At 51.3% G+C, this 11725-nt stretch overlaps 4 protein-coding genes across 4 annotated transcripts; 2 read left to right on the top strand and 2 right to left on the bottom strand.

The window, feature by feature from the left end:
• Positions 1-721: 721 nt before the first annotated feature.
• Positions 722-1854, bottom strand: H6S33_009419 (uncharacterized protein; the record flags this gene model as incomplete). Its single annotated transcript, XM_044840812.1, has 2 exons — positions 722-1211; positions 1274-1854. 2 exons carry the CDS (start codon positions 1852-1854, stop codon positions 722-724), a joined length of 1071 nt encoding a protein of 356 aa, XP_044698234.1.
• Positions 1855-3026: 1172 nt separating this feature from the next.
• On the top strand, positions 3027-3701 carry H6S33_009418 (uncharacterized protein; the record flags this gene model as incomplete). The annotated part of the gene is made up of 3 exons (XM_044840811.1): positions 3027-3195; positions 3280-3558; positions 3610-3701. 3 exons carry the CDS (start codon positions 3027-3029, stop codon positions 3699-3701), a joined length of 540 nt encoding a protein of 179 aa, XP_044698233.1.
• A 1641-nt stretch (positions 3702-5342) lies between these two features.
• Positions 5343-8059, top strand: H6S33_009417 (uncharacterized protein; the record flags this gene model as incomplete). The annotated part of the gene is made up of 2 exons (XM_044840810.1): positions 5343-7881; positions 7935-8059. 2 exons carry the CDS (start codon positions 5343-5345, stop codon positions 8057-8059), a joined length of 2664 nt encoding a protein of 887 aa, XP_044698232.1.
• An 831-nt stretch (positions 8060-8890) lies between these two features.
• Positions 8891-11506, bottom strand: H6S33_009416 (uncharacterized protein; the record flags this gene model as incomplete). Its single annotated transcript, XM_044840809.1, has 3 exons — positions 8891-9367; positions 9422-9566; positions 9654-11506. 3 exons carry the CDS (start codon positions 11504-11506, stop codon positions 8891-8893), a joined length of 2475 nt encoding a protein of 824 aa, XP_044698231.1.
• Between the last annotated feature and the right edge of the window lie 219 nt (positions 11507-11725).

Below are 11725 nucleotides of genomic sequence, written 5' to 3'. Positions count from 1 at the left end.
GAGGTTTAATGATGGAATAGGCGTCGGGGATCCGGGACTTGGGAAGCATCTAGATTAACTAGGCCACTTAGCTTTCGACAAAGAGATTAAGGGGCCATGCGGAAAAGTCTATAGATTAGGCGATGTAACTTGTAATCTATGAGATGGCTTTCGTGCTTAGTTGGCAAACTTAGGAGCTGTAGTGGACTGCCGGTAAATAAAGAGTATGAGTGTATTTTTTGGTCAAGGGTCTTATATCGCGATCGTCGTACATATCCGCACGGTTGTATCAAGGGATGCACGGAACTGAATAGTGATATATGACAATCCTTTACCCTTGGGATAAATACATGTATGCTTGATATTGCACGTACCAGTGCACCTAGCTCAATATGTACACACTTACTATTTACATGTGCTTGAGTAGTTAATTACTATACAACATAAAAAAGCTACAAAAACCTTGATCATTGTTGAATAAAAATGTGTTACTTTAAGCATCAACAAGAAGTGCATAAAAGCAAGGTAAATCTAAACAGAAAGAGAAAAATGAAAAATGATATCTATCCACGCCATATACCCCCCATGAGATCCCACTCCAGCAAGTAGCAATAAAAGATAGTGTCACGCCCGTGAAAAGAAAGAAAGTAGCAATCTCTTAAAAACCTAAAACCCTAGTTACGAGGAAAAAAAGAAGAAGAAGGAGGCGAAGAAGGTAAAGTACATGGTAAAAAAAAAAGAACTACGCGGAAACACCAACGCCTTGCGCCTTTAACCTCTCTTCAAAACCCTTACAGACATCCTCGAACCCGCCGGTTACTTCTGCACAAACACCCGCTGCTTCCCTTCTCTTACATCTTGCATCCCAGTCGCCTTCCTCGATCCACCGTCTTGCCTTCTCGACCGCTTCGAGCTCGTGTTTCCAATCGGCGCAGGCTTCACGGGCAACACGTAGCTTACGGTTCGCGGCAATCGAGGATTGTCGAGCCATGTGTAAGGAGTCCGAGAGGAATGCTAGCTGAGACACAAGAGAGAGCGTGAGGGAGTGGAGGTTGGATAGCTCGGCAAGAGGTTGCGGAGAAGGTCGAGGGATGAGGTCAAGGAGAGGTAGGAGGAGATCTGAGGTATCTTCCGCGGGAAGATAGGCCGAGTTGATAGACAAGGAGAGGTCGCGGAGGGTTCTCGCTTGATGAGCCATGTTGGACGTTAACGCAGCGTGCGCTGTTATCAGCCTATCATATGGTCCGTGCGTCAACAAGAGATATCCCATATCGGTAATAGGGGAAAGACGAACCTCGTGCTTCCTGTCTCTAGACTACTCTGTGGCGCCAGGTTCTGTAGCCCCTCCATCAGCCTTGGCATGACCCCCGCCAGCTCCCCAATTCCAGTCTCTTCCTCCTTGAGCATGTGACGGTTCCTCAGCGCCAGATTCTCAATCTGGTTGATCTTGTCCTCCAACCCCACGCTAATGCCATTCCCCAGATCTTCAGGGTCGCCGTACTCACTCCCATCGTAATCACTCGCAGATAACGGCCTCACGGGGGCCTTCTTTACCGAATCATCCTTTGTCGCAGACCCGTTCACGATATGATGGTGATGCGCTCCATTAACCTGGGCCTCTCCGAGCATCATCTCAACTTCGCCTCCCTCTTCGTCGTACTCCTCATCAGAATCATACATGGCACCCGCCAACTCGTCCGCAAGTGACCCGAGGCCACCGAGACCGCCGCCATCGTCCTTGTGGCCCGGGGGGTTTGAAGTAGAGGGCATGAGCATGCTGTCATCTTCGTACGATATGGACGGACCTTCGTCGGTGAAATTAGGAAGGGGAGAGGACTCGTCCAGGCTGGTGACTTCGTAGAGTGAGTGTGCCATGTTTCTTTAATAAACGCTGCAGATGTAAGTGCTTGAGATAAGTTTATAATTTTATTTCGTTGTCGTTATCCGTAATGTATCCGTGTAGATAGATATGGGTATGCGCAAAGGAAAGAGAGAGATGTAGGGAGAAAAGGAGCTTGGTGAGACGAGAGTAGATGCCTTAAGGTGTGCTCATCAACTTCTGCTTGTTCCACAAGTAGCCAGGGGGTCTATGCACAGAAGAAAAAGAAACCAGGTACCAGGCCTTTCGCGAAACAGGAGTCTAGAGAAGAGGGTGGGGGAGGGGGAAGCAGGGGCGCTTATGAGGGGGAAACCCAGAAGGCAGCGTTGATATGCGATGCAATAGGTTGACCCCTACGGCTAGCTACACGTGAGAAACGCCCACGTTAGTAAGCCGTAATGTGATGATCATCAGATGAAACCCGAGTTGCAATCTTTTTTTTGGTTTGATTTTCATTAAAAAAAGCAATATCCTATCCTTAATATTAGGATCTGTGCAGATGAAGTCTCAATAACACAACATGCCAACATGGCCAAGTACCAGAGAAGAACGTCACCCAGGGACATGCCCCCTTCCTTTATCCCATCTGCTGGTGTTCAGTGCTTTCTTGGTCAATGGCGAACCTGGACCAACGGCAAATGACCAAACCAGCTAGTGGTGCAAGATCATGCTGTCTCATCCGGATAGAAGTCATCAATGATCATCTGTGCATTTCCGGCTAGACATTATTCTTCGACTATTCCGATTTGTTTTTGTTGGAAAAATTAATTACACACTCTTTTTGACTTGCAAAATGGGCTAGTATGGGTTTTCTGATTGGCTATTAAGCGCGCATTCGCCGTTAAACCAGACTCACCATTGACACAGAAAGGACTGTAACCCCACACGTCACGACGTCAAGTCACGTTAAGTCACGTTTTTGTGTTGGCAACTAAAGAGCCCCACCAAACTCAAAGAACTTTTTTTTTTATCGATAACAGAGGACACACGACACGCGGGACCCCGCACCCGCCCCAACTCCCCCTTTGTACATAAGCTTTTTCCATGAACTAAAATCAACTACATACCTAAGGCTGCGCAAAAACAAAAACAAAGAAACAACCGAACCAAGAACTCAGAGGGTCGAAATTGGGGACAGAGGAGCTGAAGAAGAAACGAAAAAGCAAAAATGAGCTCGCTACGACCTTTCCATGCGCTGGACCTGTTCCGTTTCAACTTGACAAATCTCGATGTATTAACTGAGAACTACGTCCCAAGCTTCTATCTTCAATATCTTGCAAAATGGCCAACACTGTGTTCGGTTATGGAGAGTGCTGGTGGGAAGATTATGGGGTATAGTATGTCGCTTTCTCTGCTACTTGTCTCAACCACTATCTTAGGGGTTTATGAGGATTAGCTGACCAAACTCTTTGTTTAAATAGTTCTTGGGAAAGCCGAAGGCGAATATACAGAATGGCATGGCCATGTAACCGCTGTTACTGTTGCACCCGACTTCCGCCGTCTCGGCCTGGCCAAAACCATGATGGACGAGCTCGAACGTGTTACTACCACCGTTTATAATGGCTACTTTGTCGACCTATACGTCCGCGTTTCCAATAGACTGGCAATAGATATGTACGAGGGGTTGGGGTATAGTGTGTATCGATGCGTCCAAGAGTACTACTCAGCCGGCCCCGGAGAACTAGAAGAAGATGCATATGGTAAGCAACTATTTTCTCTTTGTTACTATGTGGTGCTAATATGGGTAATAGACATGCGGAAACCAATGAAGCGTGATAAAAAACGACAAAGTGTTCGGAAGAACGGGAGAGAGTTTAAGGTGCAACCGCATGAGGTTTATTAGTTAACGACCTGTGGGAGGAACCAATCAAAAGTTTATGTTCATGGACCGGAAATCAAAAGAAGTAGATTAATGTTTATCTGTATATATTCATTTTCTTCTAGATCATTATATATCCTAGAAAAGTGGATGGGAGGCTTGAATCTTTAGAACCGGGAAAGGTGGGAATAGACACCAGTACCAAAAATAGGGAACGAGGGGTGTCCTAGGTAACAATTAGTTGCAAGTAAGCTCACCAGACCCCGAATATTCTCTTGTAATAATCAGTCAACCGGACAATATCATCTAACCGAGACATACTCGATGATTAGCGCCGAATCAGAATCCATGAAGTAGTCTCGAATTACTATTGGTGCCGAAAATTCCAAGGGCTATTTCATCTATAATTCTGAATGCTATTCACTAGATACTCAGAACTCTACAGATTGTTTAAGGATTATTCTAGACCATTTCATCATAGGCGATGTTTACAGCAATTAAAGATTAGATCGAAATGAGATGAGTGATCTTTCATGATTGAGCCATCATAGTCTATTCAGGAACACTAACCGTTCGACGGATGTTCTTCAGCGTGTTGATCAACCCCAAAAATACTATACATGTAAGGCAGAGGGCCGCAGAATAGGTTCAGGACAGGATAAACACTACAATGTACATACATAATTGCAGGACTTTGCTAGCTACATAGCTAATGATTCAAAGAGTTGGTTACATCTACTAGCACTCAAGTGGATAGAAAAACGGTTTAAGAGGTATGAGGTCATAAAGGGGATTGAGTCATGGAGAATCACGCAGTGTTCCGAATTATGCAGGATCACGCAGCGGCGTCGAATCATGAAGAATCACTCAGCGTTGTTCAATCGCCTCAATAACCGCTATAAAGGCATGAGAAGTGCCGGGCTCTTTGTAGTTCTCCTCACAATTAGTGCTTACACGAATCTGTCACCGTGTGAGACTGGATATCGGGCGTCTTCTTGTTTGGTTGTGGACGGGTACTGGGGCAGACGCTCCACAATGGGTTGTGGGCCGCAAATGGGGATAAATATGCCCCGGAGAATTCAAGGGTGTTTTCTAGGCTGAACTAATATAGATGAAGTCAGTTTATATGCTTCATAAACACTAATACTCTTTTTTGTACAACCGATTGGCTTTATTCTAGACCTTTTGACCCTGGCCCGTCATATTGTGTTTAATGGGTAGGTGGAGTTCGCAGGTGGGCCGGGACAAAGCTAACAAGCTCCTAGCACATTAACACATACACCCTTCCCGACAAGCATGTAACAACCACATTCATATGTTTACCACAAATACTTTGACCATCCGCTCTCCAGAACTCGTTTGAATCAATCACTTGCTGCTGGGGTCCTTCCAAAACCCTAGCCCAACCGCCAAGGCTGCACAGCATATGACGCACCCAGCTGCATTCCTGGAGTAAATAAAGCTCTGTAGCCTCGTGCCATCGCCTGAGCTGATAGCAGCATAGAGAGCCGCTTTCCACGCATATATCTGCTACACAAGTAGAGTAGGTATGTTTAGGCATACCATTTCACGCCATGTATTTGCTTCCGGCTAACAACAGCATGTAGCTATAGGCAAACACCTCCTCAGCTTCACTCAGGCTTTATCCTCCCCAGGCCAGCCACCATGCCATTACCCGAACTTCCCAACGAGCTACTTTTCATGATCGCCAAGGAACTAGGTCGACACGACCTCAATTCGCTTATCCAGACTAGCCGCTGCATGTACAATGTCCTGATATCTCTGCTCTACGACTCCATCGACAAGTGTCAAGATCAAGATGATTTATTCTGGTGGGCTGCCAGAAAAGGAAACGAATCGTTGCTCAAGCTAGTAATTGAGAAGGGTGCAGACCCGCTGCAAACAAAAATCCCAGAGACGCAAGAGACGCCTCTCCATGTTGCGTCGAAAAATGGACATGAGCAAATCGTCAGACTACTTCTGGGGAAGGGTGCTTATGTCAATGAGGTGGACCATTGCCAGGAGACGCCCCTGATTCAGGCGGCGAAAGAGGGTCACGAGGTGGTTGTGAGACTTCTGATCGAAAACGGGGGCGACGTTCATCTACGAAGCGAGACGGGAGAAACAGCGCTACATCATGCAGTAGGCGAGGACCAGGAAGCAATAGTCAAATTGCTGCTCGAGAAAGGTGTTTGTGTTGATGATAAATGTCCCAAAGGCCATACAGCTTTAATGAGAGCTTCGGCCAGAGGTTATGAACCTATTGCGAGACTCCTTTTGGAGTGGAAATCTGATATTAACTCCCATTCTAACAATCACAATACATCTCTCCATCTTGCTGCATTGAATGGCCATGATGAAGTGGTGAAGCTGTTGCTAGATAAAGAAGCTGCTGTTGACGAGAAGGGTCTTGATGATCGGACACCCTTAGTTATGGCGGCTAGAAGTGGACACGCATCGGTGGTAAAAATACTCCTTGAAAGAGGGTTTGATCTCTCTATCCGGGACAGATTCAATAATACGGCCCTTCATTTAGCAGCGCGTGAAAATCATACAGAAGTTGCGAGTCACCTCTTAGCAGCAGGTGCTAATATTGATGCGAAGGGGGAGCTCGATCGAACACCATTGATTTGGGCTGCAAGAAAAGGACATGGAAATATGGTTAATTTTCTGTTAGAGCGGGGATCTAGCATTTCTGCTCGCGACAAGTTCAATGACACGGCTCTTCACTTTGCAGCCTTTTATGGGCACGATGAAATAGCAAAATTACTATTGCAAACGGAGGGCGCTTCTGTCAATGAAAAGGGGTTCAGAGGCCGTACACCTTTAATTTGGGCTGCAAGAAAGGGATACGTAGCAACAGTAGAGTATTTATTGGAACGAGGTTCCGACGTCTCTGCTCACGACGGCGATAACGATACGGCCCTCAACTCTGCGGCGTTGAACGGTAATGTGGGGGCTGCTAAGTTACTTCTGAAAGCGAAGGGATGTTGTATAGACGAAAAAGGTTATAGAGATCGAACCCCATTGATATGGGCAGCAATAAAAGGTCATGACGAAATGGTGGAGGTTCTTTTGGAGCACGGGGCGGATATTTCAGTGTGCGACGACGACAACGATACGGCCCTCCACTGTGCAGCGTTACATGGTAACGAGAGATCGATAAGGTTGCTGCTCCTGCGGGACAAAGGAGCTAGTATAATCAATATGAAGGGATATAGGGATCAAACACCTTTGATCTGGGCGGCAAGGAAGGGACACCAAGCAGCAGTAGATCTCCTTCTAGAACACAATGTTGATATTACTGCCCGCGACAAAGACGGAAATACCGCACTCCATTTAGCAGTACGTAACTCGCATACACGCACATCGGAGGTCCTCCTAGATAGAGGGGCCCATATCACTGCCTGTGATAATACGGGTAAAACTGCGCTCCATATGGCAGCAGATATCGCCCATCCAGCTCTAGTTACACTTCTGTTGGAGAAGGGTGCCGACATCACCGCCCGCGATAATGACATGAATACAGCTCTGCACCTATCAGCACTCAATGGCAGCTACACCGTAGCAAAGGTACTCCTAGATGATGAAGCTGACATTGACATTGAAGACAAGGGCAACGGGGACCTGACCCCCTTGATGATGGCAGCTAAAAATGGACTTGGGACCACAGTCAAATTCCTTCTAGACCGAGGAGCCATTATTTCTGCTCGAGACAACCAGAACAACACATCGCTACATCTATCGGTATTCAGCGGCCATGAAGGCGTAGCAAAGCTACTCATAGAGAGCGGGGCTGACATCGAAGACCAAGACGACGAGGGCCAAACACCTCTAATCGTAGCCGCAGGAAACGGACACGCAGCAACAGTAAACCTTCTTCTAGAGCGGGGCGCCGACCTCACTGCCCGCAACACAAGCAACAACACCGCACTCCACGTATGTGTTTTCAACGGGCACGTCCTAGTTGCACGGCTCCTCCTCGAGAAGGGCGCAGACGTGCACGCCGCCGGCCTCCTCGGCCGAACAGCGCTCCACATGGCGGTCGACATTGGCAGCGATGCCCTTGTGGTGCTCCTCCTGGAGTACCATGCCAACCCGCACATGCAGGATTTCGAGGGAAAGACGGCTTTCAGGATGGCGAGGGAGATTGGTCTCAATGGCATCATCAAGGCTTTGAACGGAGAATGTGCAGCTGTTCAAGGTAGTTCTCACTCCGATTCCCGTGACGGGGGTGTTCTAATCATGTCTAAAAAGTTAGCACGAGCCTCGGCGAGCTGAGTACGAACGATGAGGATGGCGGGCCGAGGAGGAAGGGGAAGCTCGATGAGGTGCTGGAGAAGGTGCGGTTCTTGAAGGATGGGAAGTGGTCGCATTGGTGATTGTTTTCAAAAGCGGATGGGAGTAGGGAGTTCTGGGTTGGAGGTTGGAGGTTGGCCGGGTTTGCGTGGGTGAACGGAGTTTTTTATGGCATTTGATCGGAGAAAAGGGGGGGGGGGGGACAGGCTAAAATTTATTTCATGGACATTCAAGGCATGACTCTTTCTTTTTTTTTCTTTCTTGTCTTTTTCCTTTTTCTTTTTCCTTTTCTTTTCTTTACGGCAGGTAGAGGTATACTGCGTATTCCAATTTGTAGAATCTTGAAGCAATATTTGTAAAAAAAAAATGCTTTAATACGAAGCTATGAGGTTACGAAATGTTGTCATCATGAGATATCACTCGCACGCTATCTCGTTGTTCTAGCCCATGTAGGAAGTGCGCTTACTTGTTTGATGTGCTTGCTTCAACAAAACCCTTTCTGAACTCATCTCAACGATTAAGACTGGGTTAATGGGGAGGTGGTAATCAAAAACTCTACAATTTGGCAAATGGGGAGGAGTGTATCTAAGAACTGATTTGGGAAGGGAATGGCTACAGGAGCTGGAAACTTCATTGGTAGGTAGGGGTAGGATTGTTGGGTGGGCTAGGGTAGTTGGGAGCTAGGCACTTTGATCCCCACGAAAAAAAATCTATAACTTCACATACCCAATCCAATTATTTATTCATTATTAGTTTTCAATTGTTTTTTTCTCATTCTTTCAACATTGGATTAATCCATCATAACCAACACTGCACTTTCCAACCAAGCGCAGCGCCAACAACAACAAAAAAAAAGTCAGTACAATAATAATAGCCCCCCCCCCCCCCCCCCCCCCAATTCCTGTCCTATGAACCTAAGACGCCACCCTCTTCCTCCTCCGCCCCCTCGCGACCGGCTCCTCCACCGCCGTCACAACCCCCCCAACCGCCGTCACAATCCCAAGCGGCCGCACCCCATAGCCTCCCCCCCACCCCACAAGCACCGGGTCACCATCCCCCAGCACCGGCGTCGACACCGGCAGCCCCATCTCCAGGTCCCGGAACGCCTCCACTGACCCGCCCTCGTCAGGCACGGGCATGATGTAGCTCAGACTCAGGCTCATACTATCCCTCCTCGGTGCCGGTTCCTGGGGACTACTCCCACTCCCACTTTCCTGGGGACTACGTTCACTTTCCTGGGGACTACGTTCACTTTCCTGGGGACTACGTTCACTTTCCTGGGGACTACTTTCACTTTCCTGGGGACTCTCCTGCACATCAGAAGCAGAAGCGGGACTCCCGCCCTGCCCGTCGTTGAACTGCATCTGCATACCCTGCAGATCAATCAGCGCCTGTGCGGCGTCAGCGTCGGTGTCGGTGCGCCAGTCTGTATCGGCATATATCACCCTCTTCGGCGGCGCCGCATTCTCCCCCCTCTCCCCCTTCTCCCCGGGCAAGCTCTTCACCCCCGCCGCAGCAGCAGCAGCAGTGGTGGTGGCAGCGGCGGTCTTACCACGCTTCACCTTCCACCCCTTCCCCTTCCCCTCCCCCCTGCCCCTCCTCGCCCCCTCCGCGCCCCCCTCCTCGGCGGGCGTCGTATCCTGCCCGGCATCCCCGCGCATCCGCAGCGCCGGAAACGCCATCTCGCGGATCAGCGTCGGCGAGCGGATCGCCTGCGGCGGGTTCGGCGGCGGCGTGTCCAGCGAGCTGAGCGACTCGAAGCGCATATTCGCCGGCGCCGCTTTCCTCCCCAGCGGGCCCTGCGGCGGGGGTTCTCGGAGGATGTCGCTGGACGAGCTGAGCGACGCCGGCGGCTGCAGCTCGAACGACGTGAGCGTGTCCATGGACGCGCGGGTGAGGCGGGCCGGGTCCGGGTCCGGGGCTGTGGTGAACGTCACGTTGCGCGGGCCGGCGGTGGCGGTGATGGTGGCGGGGGTGATGGTGCTCTGTGCGGACTTGTCCTTGATGACGCGGAGGGGCGAGACTGGTTTCAGCGGGCTCTCCTTGCGGGTGGTGCGGGTGCGGGTGCGGGTGGGCGAGTGCGGGCGGCGGAAGGAGTCGGGGATGGCGCGGCGCTCGGTGGTGCGCTTTGTGTAGGCGCGCGGGCGGGCGGAGCGCGGGCTTTTGTTCCAGCGGGAGAGCTCGCCGACGGCGGTGAGGGTGTTGGGTTCTTCGACGCTCTGGGAGAGCGGTGGTGGGTCGGTGGGTGGTGCGTGGGAAGCTCTGCTGATATTAACTGCTGCGCCGTTCTGCTGCTGCCCGGGGTCGCTGGGGAGGAGGTTTTCTTCGGAGGCTGCGGGTTGTTCCATCAGGGAGCGCCGGGTGACGTGTGTCTGGACGGCGGCCATGAGGTTCTTGGAGGCGCCGAAGGTATCGGGGGCCGTGATGTAGCCCGCTGCCGGCGGGTCCGGGGACGGAGTGTCGGGGATGGATTTGATGTACTTGCTTCTACTATCTCGACCAGGCTTCATCTCCGCAGACAACTTTGACGCAGAGGATCCAGTCCTGGCAGGGGATCCCGCAACAGAAACAGAAGACCCCGTCACAGCAGAAGACCCCGTCACGCCAGAGGATCCAGCTGCAGGAGGTCTCCTCCTAAAGCTGTCCCTCACAGACTGAAACGCATCCTTCCAAGAGCTCCTAGTGGAGCGTTTCGAAATCACCGACAGAGCCCGAGAAGCCGGCGACATCCGCCCCGCATGGGCCATCCTGGGATCATTCCTCTTTCCCTCAGGCTCAATATACCTCTCCTCCTCTGGCTCAATATACCTCTTCTCCCCAGGCTCGCCATACCTCTCCCTACCCCCCCTCCCCGGCGTCCTCGGCATCTCACTGCCACTCGGCGACGCAGACACCTCCACCCCCAGCGACGACGACCTCGTAATCTCGCTCTCCAACCTCCTCAACCTCAGCGCCGTCAGCGGCTGCACCACCTCCGGCATCGGCACCGGCGGCGTCATCGCCGGCTGCTCCGGCGGCGACAACGGCATCGCAATCTCGACCTCCGGAGTGCCGCCATAACCCGCCTCATCCCCCCCGCGCCTCTCGCCCTCCCGCCGCTTTCTCCTCGCCGGCCGCGCCTCCTCCGTCCTCACGGCCCGCCCCGACTTCCACCCCTTGACACTGCGGAGCCTGGCATCAACCTCCTGCGGCGGGAACTCCATCGCCCCGCGGAGCGTGATGGGGGAGGTGTGTGACGTGCGTGTGACGACGACGCCGCCGCCGCCGCTGCTGCCCTCGCTGGGCGACGGGGCGGACGATGCGACGCGCAGCCAGCTCTGCACCATGGAGCGGACCTTGTTGGGCGGGATCTTGCTGCGGTCGAAGCAGGGGCGCGAGACGACGACGGGCTCCTGCGACTTGCGGTTGAAGAAGGCGATTAGCGACTGGACGTGCGAGGCTTGGCCGGGGATGTGTAGTGGGCGTGGGCGGGAGTCGGGGCGGCGGCGGTGGGAGTGGGAGGTGGAGCGGCTGGTGAGGTGGGTGAGCATGGTTGCCCGGTGGGTATTTGGGGCATATATTGGGAACCAAGTTGGATAAGTAAAAGGTTCCTTCTAGGTCTGGATTCGAAGATTGTGAAATTGAAAATTTTTATTATTTCTGTCTATGGTCCTTTTGATAAAGGTTCCTACGATCTGGATGTGTGTTTTGTAATTAGGGTGGGATAACGATAGGTATTGATAGAGCTGGGTGCGAGGCATACTGGCTGG

Source organism: Morchella sextelata (assembly GCF_020137385.1).
Source record: "Morchella sextelata strain SCLS chromosome Unknown scls_3, whole genome shotgun sequence".
NCBI lineage: Eukaryota > Fungi > Ascomycota > Pezizomycetes > Pezizales > Morchellaceae > Morchella > Morchella sextelata.
This window is presented reverse-complemented; position numbering and strand designations above follow the sequence as displayed.